General features: G+C 42.1%; 1 protein-coding gene across 1 annotated transcript in view; it reads left to right on the top strand.

Annotated features, from left to right (window-relative positions):
• Positions 1–23,537, top strand: part of LOC126161297 (phospholipid-transporting ATPase ABCA3) — a 787,342-nt gene that overhangs the window by 278,230 nt on the left and 485,575 nt on the right. The window contains exon 12 of the mRNA XM_049917041.1: positions 17,230–17,384. Coding sequence (XP_049772998.1) covers positions 17,230–17,384 — 155 coding nt within the window. The remainder of the gene's footprint in view (positions 1–17,229; positions 17,385–23,537) is intronic.

Here is a 23,537-nt window from a genome sequence, read left to right on the forward strand (position 1 = left end):
TTCACAAAGTGTGTAAATATTCGATACCAAACAAAATTAGTCAAGGACAAATAATCCAGCTCACTTCGTTACTTCCTGAAGTGTCCCTGTTCATCAGTATTTCTACATGGGTTAAAAATTTCTCATCTGAGATGGCTGCACCTTTCTTGTATTAATGTTTTTAATCATGACCAGTTTTTAATTTTAACCATTAAAATCAGTTTTTAACTGTATGAAAATATATGCTTTTGGAAACTAAATTGTAATGATTTGTGCAAGAAGGAAAATTTCTCATGAAATAAGGGATGACAGTTGTATGCACTGAGATTCTTAAGACATAGCAAATCATAATCCATCCTGATATCAGTAAAACAAACTGATTGAAAGCTAATTTTAAATGTTCCCATGGAAATTTTGTGATGACAGCTTTGTTTCTTGGTAAAATATTGGGAGACACAATTTTGTGTAGTACTACCTGCTTACTAAAAGACTCCTATGATCAAATCATATACATGACTCGACAGAATACATAGAAAATACTGCTAAACACATTAGCTTTCAGCCCAAAGGCCTTCTCCTGAAGTAGACAGACACACATTCACGCAAGCACAACACAGGCAAGTTTACGAGCACTTTACCATCCTCCACTCTTACCCTCCATCCTTCCCTCTCCCCACCACAGCTTCCCTCTTGACTCGACCACCCGGAGTGCTTCTTCCATCGTGCACAGTTGCTTGCAGTCAGCCTCAGTGGACAGAGTCAGTGGTCATGTGTGTGTGAGTTGTCTACTTCAGAAGAACAGAGGCAAGACCTGTGGTACAAAATGCCACTCAGATATCATCAACAGAAGAAAAATCAACACCATCGAAGCATCATTTATCAGCTTCATATGCAGCTTCAACGTCCACAGTAACGTAGTTCAAGATTTAAACGAAAATACAGTTTCAGCAAAAGTTCCAGTATCAATTGGAACATCAGTTACAAAAACAGACTCAGCATGAAAACTGGCAGCATCTCCAACGTCCACTGAATCATCAGCTTCAGAAACACCTCCAGCATCCGCTGAAACAGCAGCTACAACTACAGATGCAACAAGTATGGTGGCACGTCCAGGGGTAAGAAATACAAGGAGCAGGAAACGTGTAATTCTTAAGGATTTTTGGTACCCAGCCTCAGCAAGGAACAGCCGGTAACATTGGGAAACATAAGTACAAACTCCTCTCAATCCAATTTCAATAATTTAAAAATAATGAACCTTAACATACAATGCATTAAAAATAAAATATTAGAACTTGAGATTGCAGCCAGTGAAGCTAGTATAGATTGTATTTGCATTTAAGAACATTGGTACACGAGTTATGAACTAGAAAATATTTGCATTTCCCCATACAAATTAGTAAATCATTAATGCAGGAAGGAAACAAGACATGGTGGTGTTTGCATTTATGTAAAACCTGGAGTAAAGGTTAAAAATATGACTGTAACTGAATCCTTGAGCGAAGAAAAACATTTTGAGACTGCAGCAATACAGTTGAATATGCAAAAGAGTAAATTAATAATAATGTCAGTGTACAGATCACCATGTGGTGATCCTGAAATTTTTAGAAATAAGTTAAAGGCATTGCTCAAAATATTATAATCATAAAAAATCAACAATTATTATAAGTGGAGATTTTAATGTCAACTTATTGACTGAAGGTGCATCCAAAGATCAGTTCCTGAATGTTTTACAGAGCTTCAATTTGTATCCACATATAACTAACCCTACAAGAATAACAAACTCTCCAAAAAGTCTCATAGATAATATCTTCACAAGTATAGATGCTGTAGTAACACGGTTCACATTTTCCGTCGCACTTCAGAGTAGACCGGGAACTGTCTCATAGGCATGCCCGATGTGAACTGACTGGGCACGACCTGTGCTGCCTGAGTTGTTGTTGTTGTTGTTGTTACGCTGGCAGATGTTGCAGCCTAATTCTCGCGTGCCCTCTGGTGGACGGGACTCTATTTGCAGCAACTACCGTCCGTGACGCGCTGTGCCGATGTGCGCCTCCCGTGATCTTTCTGGTGGCTACTGCACTCCTCCTCCTTTGGGGGTGAAGCCACTGTGATCCACTGCATCGGAAGGTGGAGCGTCGTGCAGGAGTGAAGACATCCACGTCCATCGGAAGGCTGGAGTCAAGGGGATCTGCCAACCCCCGAGCTGGAACCTTCGAATATTGCTGGAAGTGACCCACATGGAGAGGCCCCCATCATCCCACCACCGGAACCCGGGACAGAACAGGAGACAGGCCGTCGAACTCTGGATCCTGGTCAATCACAGGAGGGGCAAGACCCAGTGGTGGGGAGGAAGGGGAAGGGACGACCACAGGTGAACCAGCCTGCTAAGCAACCGGGCCTGCGAGGGGGGCCGGCTCTCGCTGGGGTATCGCTAACGATGGCGATGCTGGTGCTGGAGCTACTGGAGGCTGCCAAGGCTGAGAGCCATTGCAGTGTGGCAGAAGCACAGGGGGGAGGGGTGGTAGCGTCCCCTGAGAAACCAACACAGGTGCCGGCAAGGAGGAAGCCAGTGCCCGAGGGGTCGGAGGGTGGGTGCCCAAATGTGGACGTAGCTGATTTTGGTGACGACATACCTCCCGGTCCCCTGTCTGCAAGGTATAGAGCCTGCGGCCATTTCGGCGCAGGACCACCGCCAGTATCCAACGTGGATTGCGACCAAACCCACGTGCCCAGACCGACATACCCGGTGGAAAGCCAGATACTCCATTTTGTGAAGACTGGCGAGGATCGGGCCGAAGGAGGTGCAGTAGAGTCCTAGGGTGGCGCCCGTGGAGGAGCTCTGCGGGGCTGCGTTCTCCTATAGGTGTGGTCCGGTATGCCGTTAGGAAAAACGTCAACGCCTCCTCCGCAGGAAATTCATGCTCATACTTTTTCATCTGTGTCTTAAATGTGTGCACCATGTGCTCGGCTGGCCCATTTGATTGTGGATGAAAGGGGGGAGAGCAAACGTGCCGAATACCGAAGCACCTACAAAAATCCTGGAAGGCCTGCGACATAAACTGAGGTCCATTGTCCGAAAGCAGGGTGACTGGCAGACCTTCCACAGAAAAGATTTTTGCTAGTGCCTGGATTACAACCTCTGAAGTGGTTGAGGAGCAACGAACCACATATGGAAATCGGGAATAAGCATCAATGATAATGAGCCAAAAGCCATTGAGAAACGGGTCCGCAAAATCGATGTGAACACATTCCCATGCCTGGGTTGCAGGTGGCCATGAAGAGAACGCTGACCTGGGAGATGCCTGTTGGCTCGCACACTGGGAACAGATGGCCACCAAGTGCTCAATTTCTCTGTCAATACCGGGCCAGTACACATGTCTGCGAGCCAAGGTTTTAGTACGGGAAACACCCCAGTGCCCCTCATGTAATAACGTGAGGACTTCCCTTTTCAAACTTGCAGGAACAACCACGCGAGGAGCTGTATCATCGGTAGCCAGAAGGAGAACTCCTTCCAAGACAGAGAGGCAGTCTCGTAGAACAAAATAATTACAAAGAGGGTCCGAGGCCCGGCCCGGAGGGCGGGATGACCACCCCTGCTGAATGAGGCGAACTACTTGCCGGAGAACCGGGTCAGCTGCCGTTTCCCTGGCGACTCTAGAACTAGTGATCGGGAAGCCATCAACCGCTTGGCAGGACGCCACATCCAAATGAAAACACATAATCTTCTCTCGATCGAACTGAGGATCCGGGCCCACCGGAAGACGGGAAAGAGCATCTGCGTTGGCATGCTGTCCGGTAGGGCGAAAATGAATGTCATAATGGTACTTAGAGAGGAACATGGCCCAGTGCTGTAGTCTGTGGGCCGTCCTATATGGAATCTGAGAGGCAGGGCCAAATAACGATATTAACGGCTTATGGTCAGTGATTAACTGAAACTTTGTGCCATACAAGAAAGGGTGAAACTTGGTAACAGCGTATACAATGGCCAAAGCCTATTTTTCCAACCTGGGAGTAATGGGCCTGTGCGAGACTAAGAGTTTTAGACGCAAACGCCAGTGGCTGCACGGAACCATCTGCGTTGCGATGGGCCAGGACTGCCCCCACCCCATACTGCGAAGCATCTGTAGCCAGGACCAACGGCTAATGGGGATCAAAAGTAGCCAAACACGGCGCTGACGTGAGGAGGCCTTTCAACGAGGTGAATGCTTGCTCGCATGCAGGTGACCAATAAAAGGAACACCCTTGCGCAGAAGGCAGTACAGGGGGCGGGCGATGGCGGAAGCCCTGGGAATGAACCAGTGGTAATAGGCAATCTTGCCTAAAAAAGCTTGTAACTCCTTCAGCGAAGCAGGCCGCGGAAGGTCGACAATACCTTGGACCAAACATCCTAGCGGCTGGACGCCGTGCCAAGAGATTGTGTAGCCCACATACTCAATGGACGGTTGGAAGAAGTTTGACTTACGCAGGTTGCAACGCAAGCCCACGGACCTGAATTTGAGAAAGAGGGTGCGAAGGTTGTGCAAGTGTTCCTTCGTGCTGTGGCCCGTGACAATTATGTCGTCCAGGTAATTAATACAATGAGGGATTGTCGACGTGACGTGCTCAAGATAACGCTGGAAGATCGCCGGGGCACTGGATATTCCGAAGGCCAACCGCTGGTATTGGTAAAGGCCAAACTGGGTGTTGACAACCGCCAGCCATTTGGAGTCCTCATCAAGAGGTATCTGATGATAAGCCTCCGAAAGATCGATTTTCGAAAAAAATTGGCCTTCCGCTACGGCGGAGGACAATTCATCAGCACGAGGCAAAGGGTAGGTGTCCACCACCAATTGGGAATTAATGGTGGCCTTGAAATCGCCACAAAGACGTAATTTTCCCGAGGGTTTCCTGACAGTAATGAGGGGCAAAGCCCACTCACTACAAGAAATGGGAAGAACGACCCCTAGGGCTGTCAGCCGGTCTAGCTCTTCCTTTACCTGAGGGCGGAGAGCCAAGGGGATCTGCCTCGCGCGTAGAAAACGCGGTCGAGCCGACGTCTTCAACATTAAGTGAGCTTCAAAGTCTGAAACACGCCCCAGGCCCTCCTCAAAGACATACGGAAAGTCAGAGATCAAAGATTCTAATGATTGATAGGGAACATCTTCGGAGACCAACTGTATGGTGTCAGTGATAGAAAACCCGAAAGCTTGAAAAGCATCTAAGCCCAAAAGGTTAGCGGAGCTCGCATCACTGACAACAATAAAAGTAATAGGCCGAGTGACTGATTTGTAAGTCACGTCGGTAGTGAATTGACCCAGTAGGGGAATGAACTGTTTACGATAACCGTGTAGACGCCGGTAAACTGGCGCCAACAGGGGCGACCCAAGGTCAGAGTAAGTTTGTGCATTCAACAAAGAAACTGCCGCGCCCGTATCTATTTGCAGTTGTAATCGGCGAGACTAAAGCGACACCTCGATAAAGAGTTTGTGGGCCGATGCGTCGGGAGCCTGGCCGAATGAAACTTCCTGAATGTCAATGTCCATGTCCTCTGTAACTGCTTCCTGCGATTCTTTCGAGGCTGAGTGGCAAACTTTAGCAATGTGTCCTTTTTTATTACATTTGCGACAAACAGCCCAATGCTGGGGGCACTCCGACCGATCGTGATGTATATAGCACGACGCACAGGACGGTAACAGGGGCCGGCAGCTGGAACTCTGTTTACGCGCTGTGCGGGAGCGGCTGTAACGGCCGGATTGTACTGCTCGCATGTCGCCCACCCCGGACGCAGTGGACGCGGCCTCGCCGCCCTGAACTGCCGCGACGTCGCACCACGCTTCCAGCTGTTGACCTGCGGAGTGAGAGACTTCATACGATTGAGCAATGGACAGGACTTCCTTGAGGGAAGGGTCTTCTAAATGCAAGGCCCGTTGCTGGACCTCCCTATCAGGGGCCGAATGAACAATGACGTCGCGCACCATAATGCGGGCCTACGACTCTTGCGACTGCTCCGTGACAAAATGACACTCGCAACGAAGACCGTGCAGGGTAGAGGCCCACGCCCGGTAAGACTGATGGGGCTGCTTCTTTCATTGATAGAACTCGACCCTAGCCGCCACAACATGCGTGCGGCGGCGATAGTATGAAGACAGTAATGAACACAATGCGTCAAAAGACAAGGACGAGGGTTCCTACAACGGCGCTAGCTGCCGCAAAACTTGATACAGCGAGGGAGATATCCAAGACAAGAAGAGAGCACAACATACCTCCGCATCGGCAACATGAAACGCCTGGAAATGCTGCCAAAGGCGATGTTCATACGCGTCCCAATCCTCCGCCGTCTCGTCATACGGGGGAAAGGGAGGAGGGAACGGCGATGGAGCAGACTGCGTGGAGAGCAACGCCGGAAGCACTTGTTTCATGGTGGCCACGAGCTCTGTCTGCTGCTAAACCAAAACCCGCACTAAATCCTCCATGCCGCGGATAAGCTGCGAAACCGGAACAACGACGCAACACGCGAAAGAACGACCCTACTCATCGCCAATTGTGTAGTAACACGGTTCACGTTTTCCGTCGCACTTCAGAGTAGACCAAGAACGGTCTCATAAGCATGCCCGATGTGAACTGACTGGGCACGGCCCGTGCTGCCTGAATTGTTGTTGTTGTTCCGCTGGCAGAGGTCGCGGCCGAATTCTCGCGTGCCCTCTGGTGGATGGGACTCTATTTGTGGCAACTACCGTCTGTGACGCGCCGTGCCGATGTGCGCCTCCTGCGATCTTTCTGGTGGCTACTGCAGATGCCATAGATATAGATTTAATAAATGTTGACCTAGGAATATCTGATCACAATGCACTCATCCTTAAATTTCCCATAGCCTCTGTGACCAAAAATAGTTCATACCAAATGTACACCTTCTCCACAAATAATTGCAGTCACTTCATAAATACACTGACTAACCAATCATGGGTAGAAGTACTGTTACAAACTAGCACAAACACTGCATATAATGTTTATTCTTCCCTGTTTATGTTGAATTTTGAAATGTGTTTTCCTAAGAAACTTGTCAAAACAAACACATATGGGCATACACCTGCTAACTCGTGGATCACAACAGGTATTAGAAATTCCTCCAGGACCATGAAAATGCTTAACTATAGACTGAAAAGTTGGACTGATCCCAAGGTTAAAGAACATGTAACAAATTACAAAAAAAATATATTAAAAACAAAGATTCCATGACTTACCAAACGGGAAAGCGCTAGTAGATAGGCACACTAAAAAAACACACAAACATACACAAAATTTCAAGCTTTCGCAACCCACGGTTGCTTCATCAGGAAAGAGGGAAGGAGAGGGAAAGATGAAAGGGTGTGGGTTTTAAGGGAGAGGGTAAGGAGTCATTCCAGTCCCGGGAGTGGAAAGACTTACCTTAGGGGGAAAAAAGGACAGGTATACACTCGCACACACACACATATCCATCCACACATATATGTGTGGATGTATACCGTATTTACTCAAATCTAAGCCGCACTTTTTTTCCGCTTTTTGTAATCCAAAAAACCGCCTGTGGCTTAGAATCGAGTACAAAGCAAGCGGAAGTTCTGAAAAATGTTGGTGGGTGCCGCCACAACTTACTTCTGCCATCAAATATATGTAGCGCTACACAGGCATGCTTTGTAGACACAAAGATAAATCCTGGCGCCAAAACCTCTGCGTCAGGAAATAAATAAAAAAAAAAAAAACGGTGGAAGACGAGCTTTTTTTCTCCGCCCTGAGTTTTGACCACTGCATTTTCATACATTATCCAACGAAGTAAATACAAATTCCGTATTGTTCCTCTTCGAATGTAGCAGCATTTCAATGTACTACGAAAATCCGACTGGCAGGACTGTTTGGGATGTTTGTCAATATGGCCAACTCTACGTTCTGAATTTTTTTCCTATCTGTGAGAAGAGATGGTTGCTAATAGGAACTTTTATAAATTGTGAATCACATGCAGTATTCTCGTCACCATAAGAATAATACAAATATAAACATTTTGCCATGTATTGTTTCATGTTTGCTGCTATCTCATTTAAATCCTGTCTGCCTAATAAACTACGAAATTAGAGTGAGACAAGAGCAAACGCGGAAGAATATACATATCATGTCATGTTTATATTCGTATTATTCTTATGTTGAATACTGATACAGTCAGAAATGAAGCACAGCAACTGACTAGATTTTTAAATCTAAGGTGACTCTAATTTCTGTGCATAATGTAATGTACTAAAGAGGTGCCTGCAAAGATTTCCAAACGGAGAAAATTTTTCCCTAAACTGTCGTTCAGAACATCTTCTATCATACGCAGTCTATTATTTGATTCTTGTTGATCATTACCAAAGAAAGCAGCAGTGTAAGTAACAACAAATAGCAGTTTCTTGCCATTGTTTCGCTAATGAGACGATTCCTCTCTTTTTTTATTGTAAGCGGCGGTAGCGCGCACAAAAGCAAGCCATGCCGCGAGCGGCAACAGGCCATAAACACGCACTATCAGAATGCGACAAACAATGCATGACACAGTACAGTAATGCATTTTCAGCTTAGAGCGATGTAAACACCTATAACAAAGAAAACTGCGCTTATCAGATCAAAGAAAAATAAGCAATCAATTCAAACCAGACGAAGCACGTGGAAAAGGAAGGGTACCCTTATAAATACAGACGGAGCGCCTGATGCATAGCAATGGCTACCTGGTAAAGCTTAACTGCTAAGCTTACGATTCGAACCAAACTGCTGTAGCTGTATCGTCATTCACTCGACCTAAATTGTGTCTCATATTACAATGGACCAACTTTGTTTCAATTTGGAGATGCAGCCTATAACTTTTCTCTCCCCTTGAAATTCGAGTCTCAAATTTCAGGTGCGGCTTAAAATTCGGGAAATTTTTTTTCCTTGATTTCGAGTCTCATTTTTCAGGTGCGGCTTAGATTCGAGTGCAGCTTAGATTCGAGTAAATACGGTACACTTGCACACACACACATATCCATCCACACATATGTGTGTGGATGGATATGTGTGTGTGTGTGCGCGAGTGTATACCTGCCCTTTTTTCCCCCTAAGGTAAGTCTTTCCGCTCCCGGGACTGGAATGACTCCTTACCCTCTCCCTTAAAACCCACATCCTTTCATCTTTCCCTCTCCTTCCCTCTTTGCTGACGAAGCAACTATGGGTTGCGAAAGCTTGAAATTTTGTGTGTGTGTGTGTTTTTTTATTGTGCCTATCTACCAGCACTTTCCCATTTGGTAAGTCATGGAATCTTTGTTTTTAATATATATTTGTTTGTATTAATTATTATTATTGCATTTTTATTTTTTATTTATTTTTATTTATTTATTATTATTTATTTTTATTTATTTTTATTTATATTTATTGTATTATTATTGTATTAATTATTATTATTAATTATTATTTGTTTGCATTAATTAATATATATATTTGTTTTTAATATATTTTCCCATGTGGAATGTTTCTTTCTATTTTATTTAAATTACAAAAAATATATATAGAAAAGTAATTACAAAAGCAAAATTACTAAGTAATGATAAATTAATAAGAAAATCAGACAATAAATCAAAAACTATTTGGGAAATTGTGAAAAGGGAAACAGGTAAGGGCCTCAAGGATCAGGAAATAGTACTCAAAAATAGTGAAAATATTGAACTCTGGCAAATTACATTAATAATTACTTTTTAAGTGTACCAGTGTCATTAAGTAAAAACTTTACTAAACATGAGAAATTAACAGCCCCAAAAGTAGACAGTAGTATGTTGTTAACTCCCACAAATGATAATGAAATATTAAAGGTGATAAAGAGTCTAAAATCAAAAATGTCTGCGGGTGTGGATGAAGTGCCTGTGTCAATAATAAAAAAGAGTTGCCCAACAAATTATAAAGCCCCTGGTACATATTGCCAATTTGTCTTTCAGCGAAGGTGTGTTTCCTGAGAGGTTGAAAATCTCTAAGGTTAGACAAGGTGATCCATACAAGGTAGAAAATTATAGACCAATATCCCTTTTCCAATCATTTTCAAAAATTCTAGAGAAATTAATGAAAACCAGACTCATAAATTACTTAGATGCTCACAAACTTCTAAACTGCAATCAACATGGCTTTCGCTCAGGCCACAGCACAGAATCAGCTATCCATGCCTATACCAAAGAGATTGTCAGAAGTCTCGACACTAAAAAATGTGTAGTAGGAATTAACTTAGATTTATCTAAAGCTTTTGATACAGTAAATCACAAAATTCTGTTAAACAAGATGGAGGCAATAGGTGTAAGGGGAGTTGTGAAGCAGTGGTTTGAATCTTACCTTCAAGATAGAACTCAGGTGGTAGAAATCATCGCAGAACATAAAAATCAGAAAATCAAGAGGGTCTCAGATGCAAAAGAAATTGGAAATAGGTGTCCCACAGGGCAGTGTTCTTGGTCCCTTATTATTCTTGCTTTATATAAATGACATAAAAAATCCTAATATTTCTACCAGAATAATGGTGTTCACAGATGACACTAGCATAATTATAAGTGATGATAAAAAATCATTAACCACCACAACTGATATAGTCCTGAAATATATTCAACATTGGTTTAATGCTAATGAGTTAACACTTAATCTAAGTAAAACAAATTATATACAGTATGGCAAAGCAACTCAAGATATGGACCTCCAGTTAAAACTAATGGATAAGAAGATAGAGAGTGTACAGTCCACAAAGTTTTTGGGCATGCACATTGATCAAAACTTAAGCTGGAAAGACCATCTCAAGTACTTATCCCACAGGCTCAATTCGGCATGTTTTGCATTGAGGATATTATCTAGAGTATGCAGCACAGACTAGTGTATTTTGCTTACTTTCAGTCCATCGTGTCTTACGGCATAGTGTTCTGGGGTAAAACTAAATCAAGCTTAACAGATATCTTCAAATTTCAGAAAATAGCTATATGAATCATAACACATAACTCTCCAAGAACTCATTGTAGGCCCCTTTTCAAAGAACTGCAAATACTCACAATACCATCACTGTATATTTTTGAAAGCATTCTGTGTACAAGAGCACGTATGAAAAATCTACGTACAAGTGAGGACTGCCATAATTATAATACTAGAACTCGTAAGAATTTGTATGTAGAAAGGGTAAGGACAACACAAACCCAAAAGCATGTAAGTTATTTTGGAATAAAACTTTACAATGCTCTGCCAGTGTACATGAAGGAAATAATAGATGAAGTAAAATTTAAGACTGAGCTTAAAAATTACCTTTTAAGCATAACTTTCTATGACGTAGATGAGTACTTTGATTGTGTGTAAATTTATTGCCAAGAATTTTAATTTATATGTCTAAATTTGTACTTTTAAAAATGCCTCGAAAGTGATATTCCATTATTATGTCTGTAGTACTTGTACTAGTATGAGTACTTTGTTGTGACAATTCCTACATCATGTAAATGATTTACAGGAAGATAATAAAATGAAATGAAATGAAATGAAGCTTTTCTGGCTAGAAGCTCACATCTTTAGCAGTGTTTTTTTATTATACCTATCTACAACTCAACATCTCCTCTATATGGTGATAGTAATCTACACTTTACAACAATCTTATGAAAAGGATAGTAGCTACCCACCATGTAGTGAAGATGCTGAGTCTCAGAAAGACACACAAAAAAAAGAGCTTTGGCCAACAAGTCCTTTGTGAATCTGCATCTGTGTTGTGTGTGTGTGTGTGTGTGTGTGTGTGTGTGTGTGTGTGTGTGTCACCTGTTTCCAATGAAGGCCTTGTTGGCCATAAGCTCACATTCTGACAATCTTTTGTTGTACCTATCTGCGACTCAGCATCTGTGTTATATGATGAGCAGCAGCTATCCTTTTCATAATATTGCAATGAAACCACCAATTTTTGACAGAATAATTTAAATGGATAGATAAAAAGCTACTCACCAATTGGCGACAGAACATGCAATAAAAGAAGGTTGTAATTGGGCAAGCTTTCAGAGCCACTGGCTCCTTCTTCAGGCAGAAGGGTTGAAGGAAAAGGAAGAGGGGTGAAGGAAAGGTCTGGGAAAAGGGCCAGATTTCAGGAAAATCACCCAGAACCATGGCTCAGATGGATGAGAAGGAAAGACTGATTGTTGAGACTGTATCGGATGGGATTTGAAAACATGAGTGCTTAAAGGTGGAATACAGGGTAATATGCAAGACAGGGATTACTGCTTAAACATCATGCACGAGTTAATAAGAGCGAAAACCTAAGAGCAGTCCACATAACAGAAGTGGGAGGAGGGTGGTGAAACATTGACAGGTAAGACAATGAAAGATGAAGAAAACTAAAACGGACTGAAGAAGAGAGTAGTTACAGTGAAGAAATGCTAAGATGGAAGAAATTAATGTAAATTAAGGCCAAATGAGTGGCAAGAAACAAGGACGTGTTGTAGTGCTAGTTCCAACCTGTGCAGTTCTCAGAAATTCGTATCTGGGGAAGAATCCATATGGTGCGTGTGGTGAAACAGGTGCAGAGGTCATGATTGTCATGTTGTAAAGCATGCTCTGCAACAGTATATTGTGTGTTGCCAGTGTACACCCTCTGCATATGCCCATTCATCCTAATTGATAATTTGATGGTAGTGATGCCGATGTCAAAGGCCGACTAGCGTTTACATAACAGCTGGTATATGACGTGTCATTTCACAGGTGGCTCTCCCTTTCATAGTATGGGTTTTGCCAGTTACAGGGCTGCTATAGGTGGTGGTAGGAGGTTGTGTTGCGAAAGTCTTGCAGTGGCGACAGTCACAGGGGTAGGAGCCATAGGGTAGGAAGATGGGTGCAGAAGGCGCACAGCGTCTGACAAGAACATTTCAGAAATGGGGAGGCCAACTAAAAGCCATTCTAGGTGTGGTGGGCAAAATTCCAGACAGAATGGATCTCATTTCAGGACAATGATTTTAGGAAGTCATGGCCATGTCCAAGCAGCTGATTAAAACATTCCAGATCAGGATAATACTGACTCACCATTGGTGCACTCCGAAGTTGTTTTCTGGAGGGATCAGCAGTACCAGGATTGGATGAAATGGCCTGGGAAGTTTGCTTTTGAGCTAGGCTGGTGGGTAAATAAGTGCAGTGCAGACTGAGGTGGGAATGGTGGTGTATTGCTGCAGAGACCCTGCATCCGAACAAATATGTTTGCCTCGAAAGCCAAGGCTGTATGGGAGGGAACATTTGAGAAAGGACGGCAACTGTCAAAATGTAAGGTCACAGATATTCGGGATATGACCCTACTATGCACCAGCCTCTTTTACAGTTTCAAATACAAAAATCTCTTGCTCTTGCCTGACTAATCTGTGCCCTATATGCCTCAGTTTCCACTCCACCAGACTTCTCTCCTTCTATAAAATCCTGCAGTTATCTGCCCCTCATGTTTTCTGGGACGGATTCATCTCCCAAGCCAACTTCAGACTGCAACATGCCAGAATTCGCCTCAAAAAACTATCCCCCCTTCTCCTAAACTACTTCAACAGTAATGTTTCCTTTCCTGTCCCTCTGCAGCTCCCTAAACAGCCACACCATCAGCCACACCATCAACCACCATTCTTCTCCTACAAACTGAGCTCAGCCAACGTCCATAACATCCCACAGTCTTCACCAGTGCCTCCTAAACCAAGAATAACCCTTGTAATTACAAGAACTAGTCATAACGGTACAGTGTTCATAACCTCTCATCTAAAGCACTCTCCCCCCCTGAATTATCTGTATTATCCAAGGGTCTCATTTTTAGCCATGAACCTGTGTTGCTGAGGGACCTACTTTCCTTCATGCATAATATCAATTGGGAATATCACTCCACAACCCAATCCAAAAACCTTTGCAACAGCAAACCTGACATTGAACCCTGCCTTGAAAACTTCAGACCATGATCCGAGCTTGATCCATCACCACTACCTCAAAATCAACCCTTCCAAGCCTTCCAAGAATTCCTCACATCCAGCATTGCTTCAAAACCCTTCCTCAGGTCCCTACAACATAATCCTGATCTGTCCTCTACACAACTCCAGGTTCTACATCCCCTAAAAGCTGATGACTCCATCAGTATCCTCCCAGCAGTCAAAGGATCTACCACTGTAGTACTTGACTGAAAGGAGTACGTACATTAGTGAAGGTCAACGCCAGTTGTCTGACAGCTCTACATGCAGTGTCTGCCATCAAGATCCCATTCCTGTGATTCAGACTGACCTGCAGTCCCTCCTTAAAACCCCAGGCCCCTCACAAGGACTAACACTTCAATCCATAGAACTTATCACACTACCCAAACCATGCACCTCCACCTTTTACCTTCCTCCTAAGATCCACAAACCCAATCATCCTGGGTGTCCTATAGTTGCTGGTTTCAAAGCACCCATCGAATGTTTGTCTGCCGTAGCTTATCCATACCTGCAACCGATAGTACAAAACTTCTCTCCTACATCAAAGATATCAACCATTTCTTAGATTGTCTGAAATTCATGCCATCCCACTCCTACCGCCGGCCGAAGTGGCCATGCGGTTAAAGGCGCTGCAGTCTGGAACCGCAAGACCGCTACGGGCGCAGGTTCGAATCCTGCCTCGGGCATGGATGTTTGTGATGTCCTTAGGTTAGTTAGGTTTAACTAGTTCTAAGTTCTAGGGGACTAATGACCTCAGCAGTTGAGTCCCATAGTGCTCAGAGCCATTTGAACCATTTTTGAACCATTTGAACCACTCCTACCACACGCCTTGCTTTTCACCATTGATTCCACCTCCCTCTATACCAACATTCCCCACGTACATGGTCTGTCTGCTGCTGAACATTTCCTCAGTCAGCGCCCACCTGATTCCAAACCTATGACATCCTTCCTGCTCACCTTAATCAACTTTATACTTACCAACAACTACTTCAGCTTTGAGGTGAAGCAGATACAAACAGATCAGGGGTACAGCCATGGGAACCAGGATGGCTCCTTCCTATGCCAACCTTTTCATGGGTCACTTGGAGGGAGCTTTCCTGGGATCCATAAATCTACCAGCCCCTTGTTTGTTTTAGATACATTGATGGCATTTTTACCATATGGTGAGTTGTTGTTGTCTTCAGTCCTGAGACTGGTTTGATGCAGCTCTCCATGCTACTCTATCCTGTGCAAGCTTCTTCATCTCCCAGTACCTACTGCAATCTACATCCTTCTGAATCTGCTTAATGTATTCATCTCTTGGTCTCCCCCTACGATTTTTACCTTCCACACTGCCTTCCAATACTAAATTGGTGATCCCTTGATGCCTCAGAACATGTCCTACCAACCAATCCCTTCTTCTGGTCAAGTTGTGCCACAAACTTCTCTTCTCCCCAATCCTATTCAATTCTTCCTCATTAGTTATGTGATCTACCCATCTAATCTTCAGCATTCTTCTGTAGCAGTGAGGCTGACCTGTTAAAATTTTTGGAATCTCTAAATATCTACTCCCAATTATATTTCACATGGTCCTATTCTGAATCCCATGCCACTTTCCATGATGTTGATCTTGTCCTCACTGAAGGTCAGCTACACACTTTTGTCCACATTAAACCTACCAACAAACAACAGTACTTACATTTTGACAGTTGCCATCCTTTCTCAAATGTTCCCTCCCATACAGCCTTGGCATCCGAGGCAAACATACTTGTTCGGATGCAGGGTCTTTTCAGCAATACACCACCATTCCCACCTCAGCCTTCACTGCACTTACTTACACCACCAGCCTAGTTCAAAAGCAAACTTCCTGGGCCATCACATCCAATCCTGGTACTGCTAATCCCTCCAAAAAACAACTTCGGAGCTCACCACTGGTGACTCAGTATTATCCGGGTCTTGAATGTTTTAATCAGTTACTTGGACATGGCCATGACTTCCTAGAATCATGCCCCGAAATGAGATTCATTCTGTCTGGAATTTTGCTTTTAGTCACCCTCTAAAACTCTGCGACATTCCTGTCAGACCCTATGCCCCTTCTGCACCCATCTTCCTACCCTATGGCTCCTACCTACGTGACCGTCGCCACTGCAAGACTTTCCCAACACAACCTCCTACCACCACCTATAGCAAGCTCTGTAACTGGCAAAACCCATACTATGAAAAAGAGAGCCACCTGTGAAATGACATGTCATATATCAGCTGTTATGTAAAGACTGTTCGGCTCTTTACATTGGCATGACTACCATCAAATTATCAATTAGGATGAATGGGCATATGCAGAGGGTGTACACTGGCAACACACAATATTCTGTTGCAGAGCATGCTCTACAACATGACAATTGTGACCCCTGCACCTGTTTCACCACACGCACCATCTGGATTCTTCCCCAGATACCAATTTCTGAGAACTCCACAGGTTGGTACTAGCAGTACAACATGTCCTTGTTTCTTGCCACTCATTGGGTCTTAATTTACATTAATTTCTTCCATCTCAGCATTTCTTCTCTGTAACTACTCTCTTCTTCAGTCCGTTTTAGTTTTCTTCATCTTTCATTGTCTTACCTGTCTATTTTTCACTGCCCTCCTCCCACATCTGTTATGTGCATTGCAGCTTTTCACTCTTATTAATTCATACATCATGTTTAAGCAGTAATCCTCATCTTGCATATTACCTTGTCTTCCATCTTTAAGCCCTCAGGTTTTCAAATCCTGTCTGATGCAATCCCCAACAATGAGTCTTTCTTTCTCATCTCTGTTTTTCATTGTGAATAAATTGTGTCTTTATTCACACAATAAAATTATCAGCCACCAATTGCCTAGAATCTTTTTACGAAAACCTTGAGGACATTAGCATTTGGGTCTGGTAGATCTTAAGGTAACCACTGGCAGTCATCAGTAGTGTAAGGTGAGAATTATAGTAGTTTCACAGTTATCTGGTTTGTCTGTTGAAGTCTATGTGAATCCTGAATACTACCAGACTATGTACCACACATTAAAAAGTTTTTGGTGTAAATATTAGAATTTGATGGAGGTAACAACTGAGATAGAAGATGAACGCCTTGTTTACATGTACTGATATCAGTGTAATAATGTTATTTTCAGAGATTTTTCTATGTACTGACATGTTTGTGGTGGTGATAAGTGATTCTGACTGTCCACAAAGTTAGGATGAAGTCAGCTCAGTTGTCAAGTTTCTTAAAATGTTGAAATACCTTCTAGACAAATTTTGCCTTTTCAGTATTCACACAACCATCAAAGTATTACCCATCTCTATTGTTTCTAGGTATGTTAACACCTTCTGGTGGCACAGCATCTGTAAATGGATACGATATAAGAAGAAACATGGAAGCTGTCAGAGATAGCCTTGGCTTGTGTCCTCAGCATAATGTTCTATTTGATGAGCTCACTGTAAAGGAACACTTGCACTTCTTTGCTAAGGTAGGGTTATTAGTGCATGATCTTTAATTTAAATGTTGTACTGATAAGTATGGTAATCTCAGATGCTATTTAACAACTTAAGGGAAATGATACATTGGTACTCACCGTAAAGGTGACATGCTGAGCTGCAGACAGGCACCACAGAAACACTGTAATGATTTAGCTTATGGCCAAAGCCTTCTTCACACACACACACACACACACACACACACACACACACACACACACACACACACACACACATATTCATACAGACAAGACTGACAAGCAAGAAAACTTCACACACATGATCACCATCTGCAGGCTGCTGGAGATGACAGTCATATGTGAGGTGTGCTTGATTTTATGAATGACTGTGTGTGTTTTCATTTCTGAAGAAGTCCTTGGCTCTAAGCCAAATCACTGTAGTCTTTCCATTGTGCCTGTCTGCAACTCAGTGTGTAATCTTTAGGGTGAGTAGCAATCTATTCTATTCCTTACATTTAGTGTTGATATTCCCACCTGGAGTTTACATTGTCAGATGTTATTTTCATTATACAGGATGTATATGCCCTGGGACAACCGGGAACTCTGGAAAAAACCTGGAAATATTTCATCTGGGAGAAAACTGGGAAGAACATGGATATTTTTTAAAATTCTGGGAAATTTTCAGTGTTTTGGTTTTCAGTTAAATTTTTGCAATTTTGACTGCTAAGAATGGATACTCTAACAAAGGATATTACTATATCCCACTACTGCAGAATTATACAGTAGCAATAAAACATAAATTTGACAAAAAATACAGTAAAACTTAAGTTTCAAAGGAAATGCGCCATCACAGCATAACACATTGCAAACACAAGGGTCTGCCAACAGCAAAATGTTTTAAAGGCATTAGGATGAAGACTATGCAATACTTAATAACAAAAAACTGCTTGTGATGAGCGTGATGTCACAATTGTTTACATTAGCTTTGTTAGAGCAGTTACCAGTGAGCTCATGCACCTGCACAGTTGAGTCACGTATGGACAGTACATTCTCCCGCATCTGGCTACTTGAAGTGTGGTTGTTGGCTGTATTGGCAAGCGGCCAGATGCTACCCGGAAAAATTATTCTGGCACACAGTGTTTACATTTAGTGATTTTGCTATTTCCTCTTCATTTAAAGCTCTCACATCAAATTAAAACAAAACAGATTTCTGTAGCCGGGAGCCATCAATTGAATTAAATACATTCACATAACCATGTTTCTGTTTTGTGGTTTCAATATATTTCTGGGTTTATGACAGCCAGTCATTAATTGCCTTGCAGAACGAAGTTACTTTTGTTGGTTTGTTAAAGAGGTTTGGCTGTAATTAATGTTTTCCACTGAGGCAGTCAATTTATTTGAAACGAAATGTTTCATTCCAGACTGTTGGCTAGTTTCAACTGTTTGCTGGATTTCAAAAATTCAAATGGCCCTGAGCACTATGAGACTTAACATCTGAGGTCATCAGTCCCCTAGAACTTAAAACTACTTAAACCTAACTAACCTACGGACATCACACACATCCATGCCCGGGGCAGGATTCGAACCTGCGACCGTAGCGGTCACGCGGTTCCAGACTAAAGTGCCTAGAACCGCTCAGCCACAATGGCCAGCACATATGGCATTATCCCATAATAAAGGTGGCAGTGTAGCCACACTATGTGTTACCGCTCCATTCGACTGTCGGCTACTGACCGCTGAGCATTGAAGTATGCGCACATGCAGGAAAGGTGACAAGCGCAATAATACCTGTACGCCTTTGTGAGAAAGGCGTTGTCATCGAATTGTCTGCCTTTAAAATATGGTGTTGTATAAAATGTGTAAAAATAAAAGAACTATGAACATTGGCAAGAATAATAGACAGACTTGCATAATTTATTGTGTCTGTCGATCAACACAAGAATACCGTGTTGAGTAACTGGGAAAACTGCTGCACATTTATTTATCTTTCCTATTCTAACTCAGAAAATACAGTCTTCTTGTGCTGCCATGAAAAATAAAATTTGAAAAGTAGAAGAAACCTCGTGAAAAAATGTATTCCTACTGATACTCAGATGATTTTTATAATACACATAAAATGTTTTGCAATATGTGTGAGTACCGGGAAAAATCGTGGCACATACATGAGTATTTCTGTCTCCCTTTCGAACCCAGAGAATTCATTCATCCTGTGATGGCTTGCCATCTGTAGTAAAAATTATTTATTTGGATTGCAGGGGAAATATTCGCACATGTGAAATTTTTGCATGCCAGTTTTTTAAGTGACCTAAGCAAACGTGTATATGTAGAGCATCTTTTCGGCACATAGCTAAAAGAATCATATTTCAGAAAATATAAAAAGAGCCTGTCATACATGAAAAATCATTATTAAAAGAACCAAAGGCACTTTCTGTTTCTAGACACCTCACGTACAACAAATAATTTATAGTTGTTGATATTGTGTCTATTGTACATTGTTATTGCTATAGATAATATAAAACAAGTTTCCACATGCTGTTTGTTGGGACTAATTTTTGGGAAAGCAAGAACAATTACTTTTTCAAAAATGAAGACAGCAGTCCGACTAGCATAAATACAAATGAAATTTTACATATTTTGATGGATAATTCAATAAGAAAATTGACGACTTAAATCACTGAAGACAAGCTTTAAACAAAGTCCACAACGAAATTGCGTAAGAAACTAAAATCTTTTTATAATTACTTTACCAGCCAGGCAAACCTAGACAGGCTTATGATTTACAATATATGTTTAAATGCTTACCGCAGCATTGCAGTGCTGTCACAGGTATCCCAAAACATCTTCATCCTCGCTGTCTGATAAAGACGAATCCAAAATAAAGAAGATTAATTATGAAAGGCTCCAGCACCGAGTCTCTGTTGATTTCCTTTTTAAAATCTTCTTCCTGGAGTGTTTCTGAATGTCTGATGCAGTTTGCCCATGCAGATATGCGTACATTGTCCACTGCTTCAGGTGTGAGTCTTTCCACGTCATCAATTCGGAAGGTGCTGTTTCTTTCTGAGATATGTTTCTTAACTTGTGCCGATACCAGCTCAATAGGATTGTAATGGCAGTGATATGGTGGTAACCTGATTACTCGGTGACCATGCTGTCTTGCCAGTTCATCTATCTCGTAAGTGCAGTATTTAGGCTTGTATCCATTTATGATATGAGTAACTCTGCCCTGGTCTGTGATGCTGTGTGAGGAATTCCATTAGACGACAACCATGAAATAATTTCATCCTTCCTGGTATTTGAAGTAGGAGCCTTATTCACTTGTACAGAGTGCACATTGGATTGTCCATGATAATAACAGAATTCTCTGCCATGTACGGAAGTAGCAGTTGCACAAACCACCGCTTGAAGACAGCATAGGTCATTTCAGAGTGATAGTCATCTGATTCCTTCGTCTTCGATGCTTTAAATATTCATTTACTCTCTGGTACGAAGCCTGTCTCTGCAGAACCAGTGTGAAGAACAATAAGGCGTCTCTCTTTTCCCACAGAAAACTTCAGGCCACCAACAGCATCACTTGTCTTCCAGCACATTGGTCTTGATTGGTTCTGGTGAACGTATGTTTCATCGAGATAATAAATACGTGATTTTCTGGCTCATTTTATCTGGTGCATTTCTCTCAAGAACTCAGTTCTTGCTGCTACAGTGTCACTTCTCTCTAAGAGCAGTTTTCTTGTGTCATTGCCCTTTCTGTATTTAAATCCCATCTCCCTTAATATTCTGAGCATGGTAGATTTGCTGCCATTGAAACTTTTGGCTTCTTTCATGTAGGAACATAATTTATCTGCTGTAGGATATTCACCTTGGCTATACATGTTGAATATTTTGCGCCGTAACACATTCTTGCTGAAATCATTGAGCTCACTTACGAATTTCTTTCGATTTCGGCAGTTACCAGGTGACTTAAAAATAGGTGATTCATTCTCTTCAGTAGACGCTTTGGCTTCACTGGCGATCCGTTGCACAGTTCTCAAACCGATACCACACACCTCAGCTGTTCGTTCTTGGCACTTGTCAACACTGAGCGATGCTTTTTTGTCAGTGGTGGCTGTCGCTTCCAGCTCCCATCTAAAGAACTGATACACGCGACATATTATTTCTCTCACCTGCCTGTGTAATACTGGGTGAGATTTGCTGTTGCCACTTATATTACCACAATGCCTTGCAATAACTTCTGAAAGAGCACTACACACATTGCTAAAACCAGTCGTAAACTTGCTCTGCACAGTTGTTGTTGTTGTGGTCTTCAGTCCTGAGACTGGTTTGATGCAGCTCTCCATGCTACTCTATCCTGTGCAAGCTTCTTCATCTCCCAGTACCTACTGCAACATACATCCTTCTGAATCTGCTTAGGGTATTCATCTCTTGGTCTCCCTCTATGATTTTTGCCCTCCACAGTGCCCTCCAATACTAAATTGGTGATCCCTTGATGCCTCAGAATATGTCCTACCAACTGATCCCTTCTTCTAGTCAAGTTGTGCCACAAACTTCTCTTCTCCCCAATCCTATTCAATACCTCCTCTTTAGTTATATGATCTACCCATCTAATCTTCAGCATTCTTCTGTAGCACCACATTTCAAAAGCTTCTATTCTCTTCTTGTCCAAACCAGTTATCATCCATGTTTCACTTCCATACATGGCTACACTCCATACAAATACTTTCAGAAACGACTTCCTGACACTTAAATCTGTACTGGATGTTAACAAATTTCTCTTCTTCAGAAACACTTTCCTTGTCCAGAACGGCATTAAATCAGGCACTCGCTACAGCTGACTGACTTGACTCCTATTGGTCGACTAATGTGACTTCCGTGCTACTGCGCATCCAGTCCTCACCCGCCAAGTTACATGACACCTGCTCTAACATCCCGAAAACCACACTTAAAAGTTTAATATCAGGTTGGGACCTACTTCATAGTGAATTGAATCTGTAATTCAAGCAGAATTACCTATTTTATTAAGATTTACGAAATTCCGATGTCTTGGAGTATCATCTGATGTCCTGTTTCTTTTATGATGTAATGTGAGATCTCTTAATGCTTAATATGAACAAAGATACAGGCTTCCTATGTCACTGTAGCTCCGTACGCGCAGTAATGGCTGTTTTCTGATGGTCGAGGCAATTGCTGAAATGAACCTATTTGTAATAGCTTGTGGTAAAATATTGTGAATGATGGTTTTAAAAATCATCACTTTCAATGTAAATTTCCTTTTACACAAGATGAATTACGTCACGTATCAGAATGTGCGATGAATGACCAATTTATACGTGTAACCTTAACTTTTCTGGTGGCTTATCGATATTCGAGACCAGTATTACATGCAAAAGCATAGCTTTTCTTGTAGCCACACTAGTATATTAATTTAAACATTTAACTTTTGCTATTTGTGTGTTTGTGCTACTGAACAGTGATGTTGCTATCGACTGACTACATCACGTGCTGCTTTTGTTGGTTGGCGAGATCGTGTGACATGAGCGATGATCGACTTACAAAAGCACATCGCAATCTCGATTTCAAATTTTCAACACTTCAGGAACTAACATGCTGTGTTTGGTGGAATTTGATACTTTTGTAATACAGAAATATGCAGTGTACTTGTTACTGCACATCAGATATCTCTCCAATTTTTTTTTCCTCCTTCCACTGGTGGTTGGTTACTAATGTACCGGGAAGTTCAAGCCAGTGCATAAAATCGTAACCATTCAATTCATTAGTATTTCAGGGTTGGGTTACAATAGTTGTTAGTGTGGTTTCGCTGAGACAACATTGATGTGATGTGTATCAGCTGGAAAGGAAAATGGTATATGTTTTTAACTGATCTGGTTTGCCTTACATCCAGTGATGATGGTCTACAAATGATTTTGCTACAGAACTTAATGACTGTCAGTCCTCATCTCATGAAAGCAGTTAGAAATATCTGTTTACAAATAATACAAGAAAATAGAGATGTACATACATAATGAATTATGCAAGTCTACATTTGTAGATTTAACATTTATTGTATAAATGTGCCTCCTGTATATTATATTATTTATGGTACAAGTTATATAATTTGAAGTAACACTTGTAAGAGTGCATTCTTACATGATGTTTCCTGAATCCTGTTATGAGGGAGAGCATTCAGAGATG

The sequence above is a fragment of the Schistocerca cancellata genome, chromosome 2, assembly GCF_023864275.1.
Source record: "Schistocerca cancellata isolate TAMUIC-IGC-003103 chromosome 2, iqSchCanc2.1, whole genome shotgun sequence".
In the NCBI taxonomy this organism is placed as follows: Eukaryota; Metazoa; Arthropoda; class Insecta; order Orthoptera; family Acrididae; genus Schistocerca; species Schistocerca cancellata.